This window comes from Haliaeetus albicilla, chromosome 8 (assembly GCF_947461875.1).
Source record: "Haliaeetus albicilla chromosome 8, bHalAlb1.1, whole genome shotgun sequence".
Classification (NCBI taxonomy): Eukaryota; Metazoa; Chordata; class Aves; order Accipitriformes; family Accipitridae; genus Haliaeetus; species Haliaeetus albicilla.
In genome coordinates, this window is record NC_091490.1 from 16430923 (window position 1) to 16445644 (window position 14722).

Sequence of the window (14722 nt, forward strand, 5' to 3'; positions counted from 1 at the left end):
AGAATATTTTGTTGTAAATGAAGTGGACCAAAACCTTTGTCTGCTGTTAGTTTTTTCAGAGAGACAGAGTCACTGAGGTCATATGCTAAATTTCTTCAAAATTGAACCTTGGATTTTAATTTAAATAAGTCCATACACTTCCCTGGTTTTTGTTGTACAAAATTTCTGATTGTATGTGAAACTATCTTAAATAGTGCTATGACGTAATTATGGAGGGTTATTTGAGTAGCTTATCATCTGGAAGGGCACAGACCAAGCAGATTTCTACAAGTACTTTCAGAAGATTTCTTGTACTTATGTGAAAGCAGGTATTTCAAAGATGGATCTTCGCTAAACTTTATTTTATTATGAAGTTACTGTGTAATCTTCATTCATGCTCCGAAAACCTCTATCTTGCAATGTGACAGTCAGTCCAGACCGTAAGCACCAGCAAGCACATCATCTTGAAGGAAGCTGTAAGAAAAGCAAGGAGGAAGGAGCGTGTTAGAAAGGAGAGAAATCCAGTTCTCTTTAGCGAGTTGGACAGTTTTATGGAAGATTTGGCTTGTAATGAAAGACTTCTCTGTCCCCTTCTTCTCAACACTAGATTTGGGACTATGACTACAAGCTATTTGACTTCAAAATAACCAGGTATGTGTTGATAGAAACAAGGAAACTTGATCTGCTGCCATGGTATCTGTACATGGAAAATCACATAGTCTTTGATGAGTTTGTCGAATTTTGACAAGAAAACTGACAGGAAACATGAGAGCTTTTAGCTTGCGTATGAAAAATCAGATGCTGAATACAAGGAGGGTCTGACTTTTTTCTGTTTTTTTCTTCTCTACATTCTTAGTTATTTTTTTTTATTCCTTTTGTATTATCATGGATAAAAATTAAACAATGCTGTTGGACTATGCGAGCCTTAATTCATGCTTCCTGATGACAGATGAAGGTATTAGATGTCTGCTGCAATTAAGCTTGTGTACAGTAGATGCCAGTAGAGGTCTACTGAGTCAAAATAGAAATATGACCAGCATTTCCATAGCAACAACTTCCTCTTGGCAGTCCTATTTATAGAAGTGCTGCAGTCCCAGCCTTAGTACTGCTCTCAGAAGGGCTCAGTAGTAAGGGTTAACCTTTTTAGAAAAAATGTGCACATAAAGGTACACTAAGACTGCATGGGTTTACTTTCTTGTGTTTTATAAAACAGTGAAATTATTGGTTGTGTTTATTTTGTTTATAACATTTTGAAAAATCTTTGTTTCAAAATGGAAAGCCATCAAATCTGTAAGATAAGAGCAAATACTGCTCTTCCTTCTGTGTATTTAAAAAGAAATGCAAGCTAGTGGCATAGTGCTGGACATATAGTGAAAATGAAAATATATCTGCTCTTTCAAGAAGCCTTTTTCTGCCTCTATTTCTACCCATAATTCTTTGAAATATGCATGCCTGGCAAGACTCAAAATGGATTGTGTTTAATTACGTAATTTCTGATGAAAACGTTCTTTTTTTTTAAGTTATGAAATCACTATCTCTATACTTTGTTTTACGTCCTTTTCTCTCAAGTTTTATAAAACAACTAGAAAAAGACCATACATATTTCCTTAGGCTTATAGCACAGAACACTTTAGGTTCTGTAGCATATAAATGCTTATAAACTTTTATATTTTCTAATTCACAATTAGACAAATTTATTTTCTTTTTCTTAAATGTGTTGGCTGCATCTTTCAACTTATAAATATTTTATTGGTCAATATGAGACCTAAATTCAGCAAGATCCTTAAGCTTTTAAAAGTGGAGGAACCCTCACTAACACTTTGTATCAAATTATTGCTCACTCCTTTCGTAATAAATAATAAATACTAAAGTTGGACTTTCATTGTTGAAATAACTGATGCATAAAGGAAAAGATGTGCTTTATCAAGCCATCAATTTTTAAAGCAAATAAATAAACTGTCTTTAACCTGTAGAAAAAAAGTTCTTTATTATTCATTTATAAGGTTTCTTTCAGTTATTTTTCCATACATTACAAACAAAATAAATATGGAGAAAATGTTGCAGTATGTCTTTTTTACTTGTGAATGAAGGCCAGTGCTGAAAAGGAGAAATACTGATTTTAAATATTTAAATAAGAAGATAGAAAAGAATATTTTTATTTAGCCCTTGAAGAGAGGTAGAAAATGTGTAAACAGTTAGATTAAGACTCAGCTTTGTAGGTAACCAGGAAAATAGTATGTTTCAAGATTTGGAATTAGGACCTAAATTTTAGTCACATGGCGGTGATCTGAAATTTATTTTGCATCATGGATCCATTTTTCAAGGTCCTGTCAAGGAATACAGTAAATTGTCGTAAAAACTCCTGTATGGTTTTGATTGCAAGATATTCATGGTTAACCTTCATTAAACACTAGAGAAGACACTCCCAGTTTTGACAGTATGAGGGAATTTCAGTTCTGTATATGAAACTAAGAAGTATGACATTAGATCCTAGAAGTAAAAAAAAAAAATACAGTTCAAAGATACATAGGTGTGATGTAGTTCTTAATGTTTTTCTGGTTTGTACTTCTTTAAAATTCAGGAATTTCATGGTAACTTTACTTGGGGAACATTTTAAATATTTTACAGTTATAATGTGTGCATTTTTCTGTATTCAATTAAAGAAGGACTGTACAAATTGTGCCGTTACTCAGCCATCTATGCCCTTCAAGGAAAGGAGGGTGCTGTCTTTCTTAATCCTTAATTTTTAAGGCTTGACTGGTAGGGTAGAATTGTGTCTTAGAAATTGAGATATGATATTTTAGCAGAGATTATTAAAAAGAAATTGTCCACGTAGCTACCTTATTCCTGATTCTTTTTCAGCAAGCTGAAAGAGTCTGTGACTGGGTTATAGTGCTGTGTGTTGTTACCTATGGTTGAGAGATACACTGGGCGTCAGCCAGTGGGAAACGCACACAAGGTTATTGGTTGGCCATAAGGAAAAGGGTTTTGTTGCCTTTATTAAATTAGAGAACCACAATATTGGCCTTTTTCTATGGCTATCATCATTATGTTGTTTTTTATAAATTTGTGGGAGAGTACCTTAAAAATTTTTACTGAAATATTATTTATCAAAATACTGTAACTTACACGTCATGTTCACATTCATAGCTGAATCTCTTACCCACCTCTCTGGGTTTTTTAATCTGTTCTAAAATATTGCCAAGATTTAGTGGCTAGAATTTAGTGAAAATAAAATTTCTGCCTAAAGGAAGTTCTTAACATTTCACTGTTGACTTTGGCTGCAAGGAGCAGTTGGAGCTTTGTTATCTCTTGTAGAACAGAAATTTTAGAAACCATTTAGAAACACTGAAGTAACTCTCTTACATTTTTCTGTGTTACTAACACTTTCCTTAAATTGTATGCCTGGCTGGTTTGAACTGAGTTTGGGAGTGCTTTGGAAGAGATGGAGCTCTGCAGGCAAATGGAACCACCGCACCGGCACTGGGCCCCTGCCCCGATGTCGCTCAGTCAGGCACCAGGGTTGTCAGCTCCCTGGCATACACCAGGTAGCACACACAATGTGTAGCCTGGGCAGCTGGGGTTCATTTTGCAATAGATATGAACAAAGAGGGGATTTTCAACACTGCCCGGCTGGAGAAACTAATAGGAGACCTGGATGGCAACTACCTAGTCTCAATGTCTTCAAACATTGTTTTTTAAATAACTGACCTGAAGTAAGCCGGTTTTTTGTAACGGAAGGGTTTCCTAGGCCACAGAGACTGTCTGTAGAGTAAAAGTTATTCAAAGTTAAATGCATCCTAATCAGGCCTGATATTGTATGGGTCATACCTGTGCACAGAGGTTGGCACACACCTGATCTGACTTTTGTAGCATTGAGTGGGTAGAACATCTGGATGTTCGTGGTCTGGCTGGAGGACAGCCAGCTATTGCTCTTTTGGGAGGGCATACGAGCTTAACCACAAGCACTGCATACCTCTAGATCAAAGCTGGCTCAGGTTCTTCTTCCAGCTTGGAGCATGAGTAAGATGACCTCAAATCTGTTTGCACATGTCTGTATAAGCATTTAATTGTATTTAAAGATTTACAAACTGTTCTAAGGAAAAGCAGTACTGGCTAGCAAGTGGAAATCCTACGACAAGCAGAGCCACAGAATTTTGCCTTTGATAAAGTACCATCCGTTGCTGATTAATGAGCTTTTGGGCAGTAAAATACTATGTCGGAGCTTGTAGATTCTGTGCTTCATATATAACATACAAAATACTTGATGTGGATAAATTAATGTTGCATAGATTTGGAAGATTAGTATGTCAGTAAGATGAGAGATTAAATAAAAGCGAATAGGAGGTTCCACCTTTAAAAATTGTGGACTTCAATTGAAGAAATTGAAGTCAATGTGGACTTCACAGAAAGTCGGTGTGGTAGTATTATGTGTTATCATTAGGCAATGACAATCAATGCCAAAAATTTCCTGGATTAGGAAAGCGTATTACTATCTGTGTAAAAATAACGACCAGTACTTTCTTTTCATGTTTTGCATGTGGAGAAGAACTTCCATAACAGTGTTCGCTAGCAGTAGTTTGTAAAATTCTGGCAAATCCAGGTTTTCTCTTAGGATATCTTCTAACAATCCCGTTTTGATAACCTGTTTTCACTTAAACTAGTTCACTTCAGTGATCTCAGAGGATGGATGTTTCTGCTTCCTATTTTTGGCACCTAATTCAAGCGTCCAGGTTAGTCACTTGCGTGCATTCAGAGCTCTGAATTTTGGTGGGCAGAGTTGCTCTCTGACAGTTCCCACGTCTCTCCATTGACTCTGGCAGGTTGGCAGACTCTAACTTACGTAATATGAAGTGATGTGATGTGTATTTTGTAAATTACCCTCTTTCAGATCAGGGAAATGAAGTGGTTTAGTTGAAGACTTGTGTGAAAGATAAGACAACAGTAGTGTAAAGGCTCAGAACCATGGTAGAGGAGAGAGACAAGACAAGCACACCATCATACCAGGTGGCTTTGTTTACTGGAGAAAACAGTCAAGGTCAGAGAAAATAATAGTCTCTTGGAAGGATTCCCTGGATGCCCAGACACTTGCGGTGAGCTACAAGGGAGCATGGTGGTTCAATGCGAGAGGGGCTCTTCCAGCCCTGGAAAGATCACCAGGCAGGGAAATAAGCATCTTGTTCTTGTCTAAGTATTTCTTATACTGCTGTATGGAAGGTGGCATAGCATTACTCTGTCATAAAGTGTTTGGTTATATATGGCACATATTATATCCCCTGTGCCTATTTGTGACCCCTGATAAGGCAAACGGATCCCCGTGGTCTTCACTAGCTCTTGTTTCTGGCAGCAGAGCCTTGAACCGATGGGTTGTCATGGAAGTTAGCATTGGTCTTGCAGCAAAGCAGGTGAAAGGCTGGAAGGTGTAAGGTGGAAAAGGACCTGTAATGGACTGGCATGCAGGGAAGGTTGCAGCACCTGACCCTGAATGGGGAGAGCAGCCTGGTCACCAACAAGACAGCAGGTGCTCATGTAGCTTTGCAAACTGGAGTGTAAAATGTAAGCGTTTAGGCAGTTGGTTCCAAATTTTGAACAGGTGCTGGAGAAAGAAATTACGTTTCCAGAGTATATCTGGAGCCTGAAAGCAAAGGGCGTTTCTGTGCTTTGCATTGAGTCTAGAAATTTAAACCATTGTGTTGACTGAGGCCAATTACTAAGTCTAGAAGTGCCTGTTAGGAGCAATGTAGCCAAATCTGTAAAGTCTGTCCCTCGGCACTTTTATTGTTTTATCATTATCACAGGCGGTTTGTCATCATGCATTTTTTTCTGAAGCTGTTATGAAATAGTTATGTAATGTCCAAGGATGGATATCTGCTGACATTTGAAAACTATTCAGTGAGAAGTATGGTGGTGAAAAATGAGAGGTATGTCTTTAACACCTGTTGACTGCAAGACAGGAGACAGATTGTGGAAAAGTTATTTCAATCTTTCTTAAGAATAGCCTCAATTTTTAAGCTGCCACATCTTATATGTGCAGATGATATACTGGGAAACCTGCCTAATGTATGTGTTTCCATTTTCACAAAATGAATATTTAGTATTACCCATTGTAAGCATGCAAAATTACATAATTTGGAAATTAATATAATTTAATGTTAAATACAGATTTTAATTTATTTTCATTATGTATTGCACCATTAAAAATTATGCTTTCTAGACTTACTCTACAGTTGAAAATACCCTAATTTCTTGTGGGTGAAAAAACTTCTTACGCAATTCCAGGAGACTTGCATGCAAAGCTTTTACATAAGCAGTGTTGAGAGCTGGTGACCGTGACTTTGTGACTCTCCTTCCAGCTGCCTTTGGGGCTGGGAGAGTGAGCATGCTGCTAGATAAGGATCTGCCAGCGCTGGTTGTTTTGGTACTTTATTCCTTAAAAAATTAAATGCATTTGGTTCATTCTTGGATTAAGTAGAACCCAGTTTGGATAAGTATAATGCAGTTGTGTTTGTGTGTACGTTAGAATTCAACTTTTTCAATCTGATTTTTCTCAAAGGAGGAAAAGAATAATTTTTTTTTTCCCCCACCCGATAATAAAAGAATAGTTTATTCAGTAGTTTCTGCAAGTAACCTCCTTGCTTAGAAAGTTGTTCAATTGAAAACATGAGATTATTAATGATTAGATTACAGCTGGTTATGTTTGCTATGATGATGGTAGTACTCCATCTTAGTAACAGGGGAAGAACTGCAGAATAGTCACTTTTCTTTTTTCACGCATGGTTGTGGTAAATTAAAAAAAAAATATCTCTGCCTTCTGATCCGTACTTCTGAACAAGTTGTTTATAGTATTTTAACATAAAATTTATATTTAAATATAAAATATGATGCATTATAAAGCTGTGAAAACGCATGCTAGAGCAATAATTGCGTATTTTTAAAAAAAAACCACTTTTCAATTGACATGAAAAGAGACTTTTAGCAATATAAACCAGTACATTATAGAGCTTTTCTTAACAGGAAGTAGAAGAGAGTAGTGGTTAGAAAACACTGCATACAGGAAGCTTGACACATGCATAGCTTTTAGTGGCTCTGGGTTGTCCAGCTCCCTTTAGATATTTTCTCTTTTGCTTTTGTAAAGTCACCAGTGTGTATAGATGGCAGCTCAGAAGGAGGTACCTTGTAACCAGTGCACAGGGACAGCCACAGCACTGCAGAGACTGGAAGGTTTTGCTAATCGCCTTTTCCATAGACATTCAAAGAGTGGCGCGCATGAACAGAGAGCGGCTCTGGAAAATGAGAGCCAACATTGCTCTGAACTTGCTGTCCTATGGGACAAATCAAGTAAGTAGGGGTTTTTCTTTGTTTTATAGATATTCACTCTTTAGTTTGCCTAGTAAGTGAAGAACTTGCATGTTTGTAATCAATATGAACACGGATCTGTGATACGCTCCTGGGGCAGTTTTACAGTTCCTTACCTAAAGGTATTAATTTGAAGAATAGCATATTGCACCAGGCAGGGGGAGATGGGGGGCTGGTTCATGGACTGGTGGCTGGCAGGAGAATTTATCCCACATCCCTTCTTTTCTCTTACAGCACAGTTGACCCCAATTTTTTCTTCTAAATTACTTCCTTTATTTTCAGATTAAATGAACTAGTTCAGCAAAAATAGAAAACTCAGTAAAGATTGTAATGTTTAAACTTTGGAATAGGCAAACATTGCTGCAGAGATTAAACTTCTAATTACAGGGCTTTTTATCATTCATCGTTTTATTTTAGGGATATATACATCAGAACGCTCTATACAGTGGTAAACAATATAAAATTGTGTTTGGTTTTAACTGTTACATATTAATTTAGTGTGCAATGCTGACTATCATTAGCTTTAATTTCTTAATTAGTGAACAGCTTAAGGTATTATTTGTATGGATTAAAACTTTTCATGATTGCATTTTGGGTAGTAATAGTGAGAGATTTAAAAAAATATCACTATCTAAATAAATTGACATTTGATTTTCATTTTTTCCTTTTAAAGCCTTGCATAATTTTGCAAAGCAGTTATTGTCTCTGTTGTTAAATACTCGTTTTAAAATGTTACAATATGGTAATTGATGATAATTTTGTTCCATGTTTCAGATTCATTGATAGATTTGAGATAGCACGATTTTTTCATTTGAAAATAGGCCTTATTGGAAATGCTCAGCATCACAGTGTTACCATGAAGAAAATCAGTGTTTATACATCTCCCTGCTTGCAATTTAAAATATTATATGAGTAGGGGGTGAATTTGCTCTCGGAGGATAAGCAGTAAACATGGAAACAAAAAGGTGTTAATGCATTGACCTAAAATAGATCAAATCTAGGTCTCCCGAATGAGATGAGAAAGGATCGACTAGTTTTGTTGGGAAGATAAATGATGAAAGCGCATAAATTCTGAGCTTCCACTTCTCCAAAATATTTTCAGCTTGGTAAAAATAGATGCATACTCATGTTTATATAGAAGCTTTTTTATGTAAATAGCTATTTGAAAAAATAACACTGAAGCTTTTTTGTTTATATAACATGAAGAAAAAAATGGTATTGACCTACTGACTCTTAGAAATTGTGACCTGTTTGTGTACAAGTTTCTACTATGTTTTTTTCCCCTCTATTTAAGGCAGGCTTCCTTGTATGACATGCTTGATGAGGAAATGGACTGTCGTGTCTCTTGATGATAAACATGGTGAAAATGGCTGTTCCGCGAATGCTATTTTAAGGCATAATTAAGCACAGTGGTTGCATGCAGTTTTTCTGAGCCAGAGTTACTGAGCTGGTAGCTGAATGGTGGTTGATTGTGTAGCTTTGGTTTTGGGGTGAAATTCTGAATCTTTATCCTAAACCTCTACTCTCAATTTGTAGATTGTTTTTTAAAAATAATAAATAAAAATACTGTAGGTATACATGGACTAAGTCTACATTTCAGTATTCTCATTTCACTACCACTGTAGCCAAAGGAGTGACAGAGAAGATAAGGAATACAGTGGAGGGAGTATTTCTGTCTACTACTGACTCCTAATTATATCTTCAGAAAAATACATCATCTGTGAAAATTCTTTGTGAAAAATGAAAGAGAAACAGGTTTGGTTTGGTTTGGTTTTACCTGAGAGTTCAGTGTCATAGAATTGCATAGGGTCACTGAATTCAGGTTGTAGATTAATTTCACAGGAAATTTAATGAATAAGCAGTGTTTTAGAAACATACCAGTGTTTGTCTTGTAAGGCTAGTTGAATATGCTCAACTATTCTGCTCATGTCACTGCAGCTTAGAAATGTTGGTGTAAGGTTTTAGGTGAAGCTAAATAGCAGACAGCGTGAATTACTCTTGAAGTTTGAGGCAAAAGCGCTATTTTTCATTCCTGAAAAAAGTTTGGAAAGTGACTTCTCAGAATTTTTGTTGGTTTAGGTTTGAGGTAGAATCCATTCGAAAAGGAGGTTAATATATTTATATCCTCTGCTGTAATGAAATACCATAACAGGTCTGTTTCTATGGATGTTCTTTTACAAGGAGTTACTGCTGAAGCTATGGGTTTGCTGAAGGGGAAGGAGCTGTTGCTTGTCGGGTGGAATTTGTGTTGTCAGTCGTCTAGTGTTGTGGGTTTGAGTAATTTGCCATGTGGTCAATGGCCTTAGGGGTTTTTCAGTGGTTGATTTTGAAATTTAACATCTTTGCGTCGTTATTTTGATATGTAAAACATACAGGTTTTTCTAATGTGCCTTGGATTCTTGGCTGATGCATGAAACAAATGCATGTGTTTTGTAAAATCCTCAGAATTCAGTAGGACAGAGGTGACTCAGGGCACCATGGGCCTTGGAATCTGTTTTAAAAAGCTGACTGAGCGCACGTGTGATTGTACAGCCTGAACTGGTAACCAGGTCGGTTGTGCTGCACAGCCAAAGGATGAAAGGGATGTGATGGTAGTCATCAGAATGATTGATGTATTTCATTCTTAGTTTAGATATCTTGACTGTGACCACTTGCAACTATATGGAACCTATGTTTTGATTTTTGTTTTGTTTTCTTAGTTGCTTGTTGCTCTTTGAAAGATTGAAATGGGAAAGGAGAATGAGGCTGCTGGTTTTGAATGTCAACACAGTAAGATCAGTGTGAATCTTTTATTCTTGAACTGATACAAATATTTTCCAAATCTGTGCATAATGAGAGAACGCATTCACAATTTGAATAACTGAAATGGTCAGGAGAGTCACCACTAGTGCATTTTTCTGTCATCTTCATAGTCTCTAAATTGCAAATGGATGGGTGATGAATAGTTGAATATTATTTCGTCTCTTGATTCAAAATAATATCAGTATACTTTCAAATACCGTGGAATGACTTACAGAGATTTAGCTGAATAATTACTATATATGTGTGTGTGTAGAGAAAAATACATGTGAAATATGAAATAATGCACAGAGTACATTGTGTGAATTGATTAAAGCTTTAGAATAACTACTAGTTGGGTACAAGTCAACAGATAATTCTGGTCTACGGTTGCCATGGAAACAACCAGTGCTTGATATAATTGAGAACATCTTAAAACCTCCTGGTGTTTGCATGCTTTTTTCCCCCTGCCATTTTGAGTTGCTTTAGACATGAATAGGTAGCATTGGTTAGAACAGTAGTAGTTAATGAGCAAAACCAAATACCCGTGTCCTGAATATTGATTTTGGTTTACTACTGGTATCTTGTGCTTCATAGTTTTTGCATCACGAGGAGCTCATAACGAAGAGCAGCTTGCTGGATTCTGTGTGCTCTCTCTTTCCAGTTAGTGTATAAGTGTGTTTAGAGATTGAAGCACTGATTTGTTAGAGATTTAACATACTTCATCAACTGTTGGATTAATATTAGAAGCAATATGTTTCTGAAAACTAGCTTTTCAGCATGAATGGTAAGTCTTTTCTATTACCTTTGACACTATTTTTTTGTTCCATCTTCACAATCAGGAAAAATCTACCAGGTTTCCCTTTCTTGTCTGCATAGCTGCATCGACTACTGATCTCTTTGTTTTTGTAATCGACTCACTGTGGGTGTCTATTAAAAATTACTAGTCTTAAAGATTTGCAGGTTTCGTTAAACATTTTGCTTTGCATAACTGGCATTTAGTATTTGAAATTTTATTTTGAAGCTTTCTTTTAGAAATAACTGTTATAAATCATTAAGTAAGGCACAGAATCTGATTTGGAAAATTTTATAATTGAATGATATACATGTCGGTTCACTTAATTTTCTGTGCCACTCATAATAAATTATTTTATGTGAATTGATACAAATCAGAAAGGCCTTCTGAAATGATTGTAATTGTCAGTTAAAAATTCTAAACCGGCTTTTGTTGTTTTTCATCTGAACGAGCTTATTCTTCTATGTTTTTTATTCTTTCTAAATGATGGGGTAGCAGAATAGTTGAGGTCATTCATGGAAGTAGGGGAGGGGAGTCTCATTTGAAATGAGATACTGTAATAGGTCTAGTAAACTTATCAGGCAGGTATGTGCTTTCCAAAACCACTGTGACTACTTATTATAAGGTACTTTGAATTTAATGGAATTATGAAGTACTATATTCTTACTTGGAATGTTATTGAAAGTTGTACCTAAATCTATAAACTCTGTACATTTATTTCCTTAGAAACAGATATCCTTTGAAAATTGTTTGCAAAAAACCCAAGTATGTTAGTTTCTGAAATGATGCCCTTTTGTTTCAAGCAGATAGTCTGGAGCTTTGGAAAATGACTTGAGATGGTTAGAGATTGCTTGAAAAGAAAGAACAGTTAATCACGTATGTGGGGTTTGTGTGCATCTCTGTGTGGCTTTGCTTTGTCCTACAAATTTAAAGGACCATTTTTACAAAGGTTTCACTTTTGTACATGGCATGAGATAAAGAGTGGGAGGAGTCATCGCACTGCCTTATCTAATATCAGCTTATGTATACACTGAACTCACACAAATGCATCGAGGTCGTCTTCCCTGGAATGAAAAGCGTGGCTGTCGTTTCCTTGGTGTACAAAGTACAATACACAAATGTCAAAACTGGTACAGTTACAATGAGACAAGGTTTCCAAACTTTGTACGTGCATAATGGAGATTTTACGTTACAGCGTCGTGGCCGTTGAAGTAAACCTAAACGCGGGCTGTCCCTGAAGGAGGTGGCCCAGCCTCCCTGGTGGGCCCCAGCCCCGCGGGGACGCCGGCGGGGGGACGCCGGCGGGGAGAGCCCGGCGGGGAGCTGGTGTGGGCCCGCAGGCCCACAGCCGGCCCGCGCTCGCGCCCCAGGGAGGCGAGGGCAGCCTGACCGCCTCCGTCGGGCCCGCCGACGCCGACCCCCGCTCGGCCTCTCTGGGAGGCGAGGGTGAAACTACAGCCTCCCTGCGCTTCCTCGACCTCACGCCGCCGGCCGCCTTCGCCTTCGGGTGGAGAGGTCTCTCCTTGGGTCAGAAGGTCTCTGCTTTTCACCGGTTGCCAGGATGGGTTTTCCATCACCGCCTTCTCTGTTTCTCTTCCAGTTAGGTTGTACTTACCACAGGAGTTAGGGATTGTGGAAATCGGCTCTATGGATTTTGAATTTTGCTGCTTGGGTGGTTTATTGGGGGGGGTGGATTCTGTTATGGTTGAGTCATTTTAAGGGAATGGATTTCTTACAAACTAGGTGAAAAAGAGGTTATGGGTGTTTTGTTTTGTTGGTTGTTTCAGGGTTTTGGTGGGGGAGTGGTGGTGGTGGTTGTTTTCTTTTCTTTTCCCTGGGGCTATATTCTGCAATTTGCATCTCTGGATTTCATTCATCTTGACATCCAGGCTCCCGATTCCATTAAAAATAGAAATAAATAGCTGCAACTTTCACCAAGTGCCCGTTCACAGTCAAAAAGGTCTATAAATGGGAAGTCTAATTTTGACAAGTTAAAGGTGACTATCTCCTGCTCCATCAAGTGAGGATTAGATTAAGTCTTCACTGTAAACATTTCTCCATTTAAACCACTTCTGCTTTTCAGTGCACCTTGCTGGCTGTCTTCACTGCAACAGCGTTACATTATGCCCTGTCAGTGGATAAAATCAGATGCTCTCCTTGTGAAAGATTGCCAAGATGCAAGTGAAACCTCAATGAAAAAGTGATACATTTTCTTCAGCTGCAAATACAATTGGTGCCTTTTTTTTTTCCTTTTTTTTCCAGGAGAGCTTCAGTTATATGTTGGGTTTGGGTTTTTTTCTGGAAAGACTTGAAAAAGGAAAACTGTTTTTCTATTTCTTTGGTTTAGGGTTTTTGTTTTGAAACATTGGAACGTACTTGAACAGATAAAACTGGAAGGCCAAGTAACTTTAATAGCCCTAGCTCCCAGTTCTGAAAGGTGCTACTCTGCTAGATCTTCTCTTTCACTAGGAATAGGCTTAATACTGCCAAGTATCACCAAGTACATGATTCGGCTAGTACTTTCAAATACTGCAAATAGAGGTAATTGCTGATACAGACATGTACACTTGTAAGATAGTAGTTACCAAATGGGTGTGGAGACAAATGGAGCAGTATGAGGAAAGAGTGTGAGCAATGCTGATAGACTCTGCTGAATTATTGTCCAGCTTTGTGTACATGAGATAATAGGAATGTTTCAGGAGTGAGGGTGAAGGGAGGTAGTGCAAATACCTTAGTTATGTGCATTGGGAACATCTTTTAAGAGCAAGGGACAGCAAGTCGTAACTAATTACTCCCACTGCTGAAAAGACTATAGAAAATGGAAGGATGCCATGGAATTTCCAGGTGCCAGAACTATATATCTTCCTATATGCATCTCATGGGACTAACGGTTTCTTGCTTTCAAAAATTCCCCAATGTTATCTGTTAGCCTCTGACAGTGGACTAGGATCATTTCTTAGGTGTTGACCTGGGTTCATGTCTTGTTCTGATTCTTGTACAAAATACTTTTAAAAAGGCAACACAAGAGCTGCTGCATTGACATAGTTCTTAAAATGCAGTGTTCCATACAGTGAACAGTCCCTTAGCGTGCTTTGCTTGGTTTGGAGTCTAAGCAAAAAATGAGTTTAATAAAATTGAGGTTTCTTCCAAAGGAAAGGGTATTTGGTATGTTGTAATCTTGCATCTCTTGAACTGTGACTTACTCTAGTCCCTGTTACATTTCTTAGGTATATTTTGTTACAAAAAAGATTTTCTTCTTTCCTTGGTTTTTACTTTACATCTCAAATTGTTTACATAATTATTTGTTGCTGGTTCCTCTAAGAGTTGCTGCTGGTACTGCTGTTGCAAGCCAAAGATCGCAACAGGAGTTTCCCAGCTTTAATTATTGAGGTTCTTACAGGCAGTTTTGTAACTTGAATAATGTTTTGGTGTTTTCCTTTATTCATTCTAGTTGCTGACAGACACCAGCCCATTAAGAATTCATGTGGTTTAATTTTTTTCATTTATATTTTTTACAGGATTTGCAACTCAATTCTGTGCACGTTTTATGCCTGCCTGTAATTGAAATAAGCACTGACTTTAACCATTCTTTATCAGAATGGATAGTAAACACTCTTACCTACTTTTTGCCTGCCCTAATCCTGAGGCAAACAAAAACTTGTTGTTCACTGGATGTGTTGAATTGTGAAATGTGTTTATTTACATAAGACTTCCTTATTCAGGAAGTCAGTCTCTCTGCTATTTAAGGTTATAAATGAACTTCTCCTGCTTGGCTAGTTACTGCAGGCAACCCTTTCCTGTAAATATTGAAAG

At 37.4% G+C, this 14722-nt stretch overlaps 1 protein-coding gene across 4 annotated transcripts in view; it reads left to right on the top strand.

Annotated features, from left to right (window-relative positions):
- Positions 1-14722, top strand: part of PRKACB (protein kinase cAMP-activated catalytic subunit beta) — a 75758-nt gene that overhangs the window by 30358 nt on the left and 30678 nt on the right. The window contains exon 1 of one of the 4 annotated variants that reach the window (XM_069789091.1): positions 7116-7317. The exons of 1 other annotated variant lie outside the window; for it this stretch is intronic. In XM_069789091.1, the coding sequence (XP_069645192.1) occupies positions 7131-7317 (187 nt within the window). In that variant the 5' untranslated portion in view covers positions 7116-7130. Of the gene's footprint in view, positions 1-7115; positions 7318-10046; positions 10114-10777; positions 10901-14722 lie in introns of those variants that run through there. 2 more of the 4 variants (XM_069789092.1, XM_069789095.1) reach the window with 2 other exon arrangements.